Here is a 9,159-nt window from a genome sequence, read left to right on the forward strand (position 1 = left end):
TGAGGAATCCAGCAGGAAATAAGTCTTGGGGTCAGAACCCAGGTTGTGGTCAACAGTGTCTCATCCAGATTCAGTCCTTCACTGACAACCAGATGCGAGAGACCACCCTCCTCAGTCATCAAGACAAAACATGTACTTCTCTGAAGTTACCAACAAATTTCCAGAAGGAAAATGTCCAGGCAGGGAGTTCTAGTCATTGGAATTTTTTTCCTTGCAAATGTTAGATTTGCTACTCAAATTACCTTAAGATTAGGAAAAAAGTGGGAAAGAGGGATGTTTATTGGGTCATAGACCTGCATCAGGCCCAGCTGGATCCAGGGGCTAAAATTACATCAGGAGTCTGTCCCTCCATCTGTTGACTGTTCCCCTGTGTATTAGTTCAGATTTCAGATGACCTCCATCCATGTGGGGGCAAGAGAGTCACCGACATCTCGATGCTTTCATCCCACTAGCTTAGCAACCTCAGAGGAAGGAAAGCATCTCATTCTCAATAGTTCTAGTAAAACTCAGAGAACTGAATCTCATTAAGATTGGCTTTGGTTACCAGCCCATCCCTGATCCATTATGACCGGGAAGGTAGATGGTCAGGTACCTAACTATTAAAGAGGCTGTTGGAAGTATCAGGTGAAATCGTGTCAATGGATGTGCTTTGTAAGCTGTAAAGCACAGTACACAGTACAGGTGGTCCTGAGTCTGGCCCTTAGGTACATGGAAAAGACATGCCTATTGCCCCATGTAAACCACATGAATTGAGAGTGTGGGAGAAGTGGTTTCCCTAAAGCAAATTAGGGTATTCTTACTACAGGGAGGCTGGTTGCTCCTCTGGCAGCAATAGCAGTGGTGCTCAACAGAAGAAACAGGTAGGACCCAGCCATCTCCCCGAGTTTTCCTGTTTCTCTTAATTTTTTCATAAAGTGATGCCACCTTAAGACTACCCCAAGAAATTATGGTTCCATAGGTCTGAAGTAGGTCCCAGAAACTGTATTTTTACAAAGTTCCTTCAGGTGGTTCTGTGAGGCAGAGTGGTCTAGAAGCTACCAATTAATCTAGCAGACAACCTTCTTATACTTCTCTGCTCCCTCCCCAAAATCAGAAGTGAGTATATATGGGCCTCCAGGTGATAAAATCAGGACTGCTTTTTTACTTAAAGGAGATAAAAATAAAGGATTCACCTTATATTTTGAGATCATGGAAAGGAAAGCATAAATTCATGAATCCATTACAAACCCCAGCCCCTATTCCTGGACAAATAGGTAAACAGAAGTGGCTCCTATACGACAAAATGCTGGGCCGTAAGCAGGCCCACCAGAGCTCTTCCCACAAGCAGTTACTCATCAACCCTCAGGCTCGGAGGGCAGAATTGGTCACTGTGAGCAGGCGGTGGCTGAGGCCTGGCTCTGCCTGGGGAAAGGTGCTTAGCGTCATCACAGCTTGGGGTCGGACAGGAAAGGCCATGGACTGGAAGGGACACAATACCTGACGGAGGAACTGGACCTCAGTTAAAAACTGATTTTAACCCCCTACCAGCGGTTGCTTAGCTGTGAGAATTTAGGAGAAGCTGGGGTTAGATGTGTTGCAAAGGTAGAAGGTGGAGGGGAATGGGTAGGATCACTCAAGTTGTCCAGTTCCATTCTCTGTAACTGATCATAGGACACTGATCAACTTACTACTGTTTATTATTTTTTTTCATATGTCTCTAATTTCTGTCGTATGTTCTTTGAAGCCTGGAGACCCACCTCATCCTGTTTCCTATTCCCAGCACCTCGCCCAGTACCTTATAGGGGACAGCTTCTCAAATGGTATTTGCTAATATGGATTTTATAATCTTGCAGAATATTTTCTCAAACCTTTTGAAAAGAAAAACGGACCCTACATGGAGCCTCTGGAGCTTTGGAGAGACAGCAGTGTGTGGGATGAGTAGCCAGAGAGCGCCCTCTGAAAGGTGCAGTCAGAATATGGGGCCAGCATGGTACCTGGCACACAGCAGGTACACAGAAATTCACCAAATGAATGAGGCCCAGAAGGAAGGACAGCTCTAAATTCAGGTCTCAAAAGCCAAGCAAAAAGAAATGATAGTACAACCCTGTCCCTTTAATGAAGAATGTTCTAATGAGAAAAACAAAAACAAAAACGTGCTAATGGTACAGGTCAAATAAACTGTTCCTGCTCTGTAAAAATAATGATGACAGTATAATTTTGTAATAACTCACATTTTTTGAACACCAAGTACCATGCACATGTAATATACAAGCATTGTGGAGCATTGTGAGATTAAATAAAATCTTACAGCAACGCTATGATGGTCCACCTTTATAGACCTCAGGAGAGTTTAGAAACTTGCCCCAAGTCCCTCAGCGCATAAGTGGAGGGGCTAGACTTGAACCCAGACCTGCAAGATTCTAGAACCCAGTAGGAACGCCCACACTGTGTTTTTTTAAGGTGACAGATACTTTCTGTGCTATTTGTGAATGAGTCAGATCTCTTCCTGGCCCCTCCCTCTGCTAACAAAGGAATCTGGGCCAGTGAGCCCCTTGTTCACTCCCAAAGGAGGACTGTACTCCAGGTCTCAGCCTCTATCAGGCGGCAGCTCCCGAAGAACTCCAGGGCCCCTGAGTGATTCCTGTAAGTCAAGATGAGAAAGGCTCTCATGGTCATGGCTAGAGTTTAGGGACCGAGTACCCCGAGGGAGTTGTTGGGGCAAATGAAAGCGGGGCAGAGACAAAGATTATGAGGATCCAGGGAATATCCGAGCTAGAGTCCTCGAAGGCTCTTCTCTTTCCCCAAGAATCTCCAAGACAGGGTTTTCAAACCTCACTGGGGCCAGCCAGGGCAGAGGGCACCCCTCCCCCATCCCAGGGCACAGAGATGGGAAGGCAGGACTCACAGAGTGGAATTGAGATAGAGGACGACAGAGACAGGGAAAGAGACAAGTAGATGAAGACCCAGTCGCAGTGGCAGCTTTCCTGCAGCCACCTGCCTGGTTGAGATGGAAACGCTGATTCCAGCTCCAGCCCCCAGACAGGCTAAGAATATCCTAGAAAAGCAACAGCCACCACCCCCGCCCTCCTTGATCTGCTCCTACATCTGGAGTGCTATGCTGGGCTCCAGCAGGGGCAGGGAAGAGACAGAGATGCTTGTGGCTTGGGGTTGGGGGTGAAAGGGAGGAGGCAAAAAAGGGGCATGATGGGAGCAGGAGAAGAACTGAGAAATAAAGCTATTGGAGAGTATATATATAGAGAGAGAAATAAAGCTGGAAGGATTGGGCAGAGAGAACTGTTCACAGGGGGCAACAAAGCAGGGTGAAAGCAGGAGCCAGAGATATGGGGAGAAAACATCCGGGTATGAGGATGTGGGAGGGCTGGCATCAGTAACCCAGAAGGGAGACCAAGGCTTTATTAAGGAATCAGAGCCTAGGGCAAGGAAAAGGAGCCCCAGGCTCACCCTTGTCCTCCCCTGACCTTTAATCCCGGGCCCTCCAGCCTCTCAGCATTGCTCCCTTCTCTCCCTGTCCCAGAGCAGCACCCCCAACTGTGCTTATCAACCCTATTTTCTGTTCTAAAAAAATCTATATTTGGGCTCCTCAATTAAGTCCTCCTAGCAAGGGGCCTGCTGGAAAGGGAAAGGTGTGAGAACATGGGGGTCTCCCTTCTGGCAGCTAGCAGCACCTCCTTTGTCAAGTTCATCTCTTCTCTCTGCTCAGCCCCTTTCTCCACTCCCCACTGTTGCCTGGGGAGGGATTCTACTCCCTCCACTGCCTCCCCACCCCAGCTCCCCTGGGGTAAGGTCCTCCAGAGAGGGAGGGAGGGAGGGTGCATATCCTCTCCCTTTGTGGGAGTACTGAATCAGGGAAGGGGGACAGCAGGATCCAGGCATTCAGATGCCCAGGCTGTGTCTCTACTCTGGCTGTTTTAAGAATCTACATTATCATCACCCCCTTTGTAGGGGCCCCTTGGAGACATGGGATGCAATGACCTTGAGTTCTAGGACCTCCGGCCTTGATGTTTACTGGGGGGACCCTGGAACTTGGCCATCTTGGCATCCTGTCCTTTGTCTCACCACCTTTCAGAGGCCCCCTAAAGCTTGAAGGGACCTAGGAAGGTTTATGTTGCTGAGAGCCTGAGCACCCCTCCCCTTCATCTCCTGGGTAGAACTGCAGAAGGGCAGGCCTCACATGGATGCTGTGCATATGAGACTGAGCCCATCAGGCAGAAACAGATTAGGGAGAACGAGACAGGGCTGGAGCTACAAAGTGAAACAGACTTCTTAGGGCAGATTTTATTTAGAATCAGAATCAGAGAACTGGAAGAGGCTTTAGGAATCATTTTTAAGTTCATTCCCAAGATATTATCTTATTTCTTCAATATTCTTTTTTTTTGTCTGATAATAAAAATATGTAGAATTCCTGCATTTTAGTATGAAGAATGGGAGGCCCAGAGAGCTGAAATGACTTCCCCAAGTCATACAATTTATAAGCTGTGGACTAAAACTCCTGCCTCCTAGACTGTGACCTCTCAGAAAAAAAGATAAAAACAGCCAATGGGCCGAAGAGTCTGCGCAGCATTGCCTGGGGCTGTTCCCTTAAAGATGGGCCTCAACTGGGGCGTTCCCTGGCGGTCCACTGTCCTTCCGTGGACCTGCCTGCCTTCTCATGACGCCTTTCTGGTTTCACTGTGCTTACCCCTCTTGGCCTCCACCCTGGAGAGATATAACCTCCCTCTCTCCTCCCTCAATTCTGTCAGCATTTTTTGTAAAAGAAACGCCATCACTCTTTATGGATTTGTTTTTATTATTTTGTCTGCTTGTCCTTTAAAATTCCATCCATATTCATCTTGCATATCTTTGACTAGGAACTCAGAGCCCAGCTCTTAACTAAGTTGTTATGTAGCAGTTGCTGCTGGCGGGGGAAGAGGTTAGAAAGATTGACGTTAGAAGGAGCATCAGTTCCCTCCCAATCAGTCCAAAAAAGCTTCTTGGAAGAGATGGAATTTCAAGAGCTTGAGAAAGGCAGGTTGGTGGTCTGAGGGAGGGTCCTGGCACAGTGAGAGGAGCTCAGAGTTTCAAGAGGTATAACCAGACTAGGAGGGTGGTGAGCATGTCAGCCAAAGAGAGAGGGTCTGAGGCAGGGCAAGATGAAGAGTGAGAAGAGGCAGTAAGGTCTTTTAAGGTACCTGGTTTGGGGACCCCAAAGCAGAGGAGGGAACTCTCAATTCTAAGAGGACAACAGGAGGTCACTGCTGAGCCTCGAGTGGGGATACCATGGTGGTGACATCTGTGGGTGCTGCATAGACTCTTGTCCTAAATGACATGAGCAATAGGCCTTATGTCAGTGAGGGACTCCTGGGATCAGAGCTGGGAGGACCCATGTGCCATTCAGATCCACGTGCCTGGTATCTCTGCCAGTGCACCTCAGTCTCTATGGGGCCTGTCCTTAACTACTGGTGAGCCAACTGTTGCTTGGGTGCCAGATAAAGGCTGACTCAGAAAGCCTTGTAGGAGGAAGTAGGGCCAATTACAGAAGCTGAAAAGAGGGAACATTCTTCTGTAACTATAGGGAGAATGAGAGGTTGGGCAGGTCAGCTTGAGCTGTGAGAGAATAAAGATCAGATCTAAGGGAGCAGGAGAGACCCCACTGAGAAAGTACAGATGGGCACTGAGTCAGGGAGGTGTACAAGCTGGCCTGTGTATGGTGGTGTACGGTGGTAAAGAGGTGGGGAATCAATACAGCTAGACCACAGGCCCCCACAGGGGCGGGCCTGTGGCACAGCTGAGAAGAGCTGGTGCCTCTGATTCTGGAATAGCCTCTCTGGAATAACTAGGTACACACACGCATATGTACCAACCCTGACAGCAGAGGATCCTTGGAGGTGTCTTGGTGGTCTCTGAGGAACATGGAGGTGACTCCAGGGCCAATTCTGAGAATTCTGCTGAATCCATAGGCCAAGGCTTCTCTCCCCCATGAAACCCACACCTACCTCCAAGGCCCACTTAAGAAACCAGAAGACCTCCTGTGTTGGGGAGCCAGAGAGCAAGCCAGACTGCCTTCTACAGTCCTACAAGGCAGATAGAACAGCCCAGAACCAGCTGGGCTCAGGAGGTGCAGGTAAGGCCCAGCGAGTACCAAATCCAGGGCAAAGGCCTTGTGGGTGCCGAGGAGGGAACAGACCCAGAGAGAAATGGGCAGGATCCAGCCTAATGGCGTGCAGCTGGGAACGGGGACAGCTAGGACCTGAATGGCAGGGAGCATGTAACAATGAAAACCCATCTCAGCCTGGACCCAGGCTGGGCTGGAGGTGGGACCAATGCTCCTGGGCCTCCCTTCTCACAGGAGGCCCATCTGCTATCTGAGCCTGGGCAGACCAATTTCCAGACTTTTCCCAGGGACCAACCACCCATCATCCACCCAAGTGTGGAATCAGGGGATTTGGGTTGGGGGAGGGGGCAAAGAGCACAAGAGCAGTGGCCCAGGGACCAGAGCTAATGGCCTCTCATCACAGACTCAGTAGCAGAGAATCAGGTCGGCAAACGGTGGCCTCGGGGACAAATCTGAGCGTCTTGCCACCCCCCAGAGTGAGGACCCCTAAGGAGTCGGTTTGTGACCTTCAGGAAGGCCAGGGCCCAGCCAGCACCCCATCACAGGCAGAACAAGAATGTGCCTGCTGCAGCCCTCCCAGGTGGCCTTGTAGGGGGAATGGAGGGGAGGAGAGCTAAGAGGGAATCAACCGACTGCTAGATTGGACGAGCCGGTGCAGTGCTACCCAGGTGGGGCCAGGGCCCCTTGATGAAGGCACTCACTCCTCACGCTGCCCCCCAACACATAATCAAAAGGGGGGAGAGGCTGTTCCCATGGCATCTCTGCTATCGCGATCCAGTGCATCAAAACAAGTTGACTCGGAGCCCTAGGACCTGGAGGGCTAGGTGGGAGCAGCCCACCCCCACCCCACCCACCCCACCCCCACCCCGCCCACCCCACCCCCACCCCGCCCACCCCACCCACCGGCTCTGACCCTGAGGAGGCCCTCGAACCAGCCACCTCCTCCTCCTTACCCCTTTCCCGTGAAGGGAAAGGACCAGAGACAGAGTTGGGGGATGGGCGGGACTTGAGATTGGCATGCGAGATTCTATTGGGCAGCGGAGCTGCCGGTTAGGAGGGCAGCTCAGGCGAGGATTGGCTGCGTGAGGCGGGGCGCGGCGCGGCGAAGACGGGGCCCAAGGGGTGGGGCTGACGCTGCAGCTGGCGCAGCTGAGACTCTCAGCAGCCGGCGCCGAGCAGCCGAGCAGCCACCTTCTACTGCCCGTTCCCGCGCCCGGGCCGGGGCTGGGCCCCCACCTCCGGGTCCCCGGGGGCTGCAACAGCGGGCAGCGGCGCCGCCCGCGGTTCCCGCCGGGGCCCGGGCGCCGGCCCCGCTCTGCAGGATGGGCACGGTGCTGTCTCTTTCCCCCGCCTCCTCGGCCAAGGGCCGGAGGCCCGGCGGGCTGCCCGAGGAGAAGAAGAAGGCGCCGCCCTCGGGAGACGAGGCGCTGGGGGGATACGGGGCGCCGCCAGTAGGCAAGGGCGGTAAAGGCGAGAGCCGGCTCAAGCGGCCGTCCGTGCTCATCTCGGCGCTCACCTGGAAGCGGCTGGTGGCCGCGTCTGCCAAGAAGAAGAAAGGCAGCAAGAAGGTGACGCCCAAGCCGGCGTCCACCGGCGCCGACTCCCTGGTCCAGCAACGCAACCGCGAGAACCTTCTCCGCAAGGGTCGGGACCCCCCCGACGGCGGCGGCGCCGCCAAGCCCCTGGCGGTGCCCGTGCCCACCGTGCCCGCGGCCGCCACCACCTGCGAGCCGCCGTCGGGGGGCAGCGCCGTCGCCCCACCTCCAGGCTCCGGCGGAGGGAAACCGCCGCCGCCGCCGCCCCCAGCCCCGCAGGCGGCGCCGCCGGTACCTGGCGGCTCGCCGCGGCGGGTCATCGTGCAGGCGTCTACGGGAGAGCTGCTGCGCTGCCTGGGCGACTTCGTGTGCCGACGCTGCTACCGTCTCAAGGAGCTAAGCCCAGGCGAGCTGGTGGGCTGGTTCCGCGGAGTGGACCGCTCGCTGCTGCTGCAGGGCTGGCAAGACCAGGCCTTCATTACGCCCGCCAACCTGGTGTTCGTGTACCTGCTGTGCCGCGAGTCGCTGCGCGGGGATGAGCTGGCGTCGGCCGCCGAGCTGCAGGCTGCCTTCCTCACCTGCCTCTACCTCGCCTACTCCTACATGGGCAACGAGATCTCCTACCCGCTCAAGCCCTTCCTTGTGGAGCCCGACAAGGAGCGCTTCTGGCAACGCTGCCTGCGCCTCATCCAGCGGCTCAGTCCGCAGATGCTGCGGCTCAACGCCGACCCCCACTTCTTCACGCAGGTCTTCCAAGACCTCAAGAACGAGGGCGAAGCCTCTGCCGGCGCCGGGGGTCCTCCCAGCGGGGGAGCGCCCGCGGCATCCTCCTCCTCGGCCGCCAGGGACAGCTGCGCGACTGGAGCCAAGCACTGGACTATGAACCTGGACCGCTAGGGATACCCAAGGGCCGCGCCCACCCCCCGCCCCAACCCCTGACACACACTCGGAGCCCCCGGGACCATCAAGACGCCGCCGCTCCGCGCCGTGGCCGGAGGAGGAGCCGCCCCTGTCCCGCAGGGGAAGGTGGAGGCCAGGATGCCAGAGGCCGCGGCGTCTGGATTTACTGGGCGCAGGGTGGGGGTGGGGGATGGGCGCGGGAGGGAACCCCCAACCTCACCCTTTCTATCTGTCTGCGCCCCCATCTCTCCAATTCTACCCGGGTCTCCCCCTTCCCTTCTCTGTGTGTCTGTAAGTTCATCTCCCTCGGATTTGTCCATTTCTTCATCTCCTTCCTGTATTTTCACCTTCCCTCCTTCCTTCATCTTCTGCCTTCCCAACTTCCTCCTTGCCTTTCCATTTTCCATTCTTTGGGTGTGTATTTCCGTCTCCATCTTACCCCCTACCTATCTCTCATTGCCCCGTTTATCTTTCTGCACCTGTGTCCCCATCTCCCCTTCTTTTCTTTTTCCTCGCTCCTGGCATGTGTCACCATCTTCCCTCCTGTCTGCCTTCCCCCCTCCGTCTGTGTTAGCTTGCATTTCTTACCCCAACTGAGCCCCCGTACTCTCTTCCCCAGGCCAAAGGGAATAT

The 9,159-nt window shown here is 54.2% G+C and overlaps 1 protein-coding gene across 1 annotated transcript; it reads left to right on the forward strand.

Moving 5' to 3' along the window:
• The first annotated feature begins 7,413 nt into the window (after positions 1-7,413).
• On the forward strand, positions 7,414-8,523 carry CDK5R2 (cyclin dependent kinase 5 regulatory subunit 2). Its single transcript, XM_065880954.1, has one exon. It carries the CDS (start codon positions 7,414-7,416, stop codon positions 8,521-8,523), a length of 1,110 nt encoding a protein of 369 aa, XP_065737026.1.
• Positions 8,524-9,159: the final 636 nt, after the last annotated feature.

Source organism: Phocoena phocoena, chromosome 7 (genome assembly GCF_963924675.1).
Source record: "Phocoena phocoena chromosome 7, mPhoPho1.1, whole genome shotgun sequence".
NCBI classification, from domain to species: domain Eukaryota; kingdom Metazoa; phylum Chordata; class Mammalia; order Artiodactyla; family Phocoenidae; genus Phocoena; species Phocoena phocoena.

Bases quoted from the DNA above. Each gene is read 5' to 3' on its own strand.
- CDK5R2 (XM_065880954.1), top strand. From the start codon at position 7,414: ATGGGCACGGTGCTGTCTCTTTCCCCCGCCTCCTCGGCCAAGGGCCGG.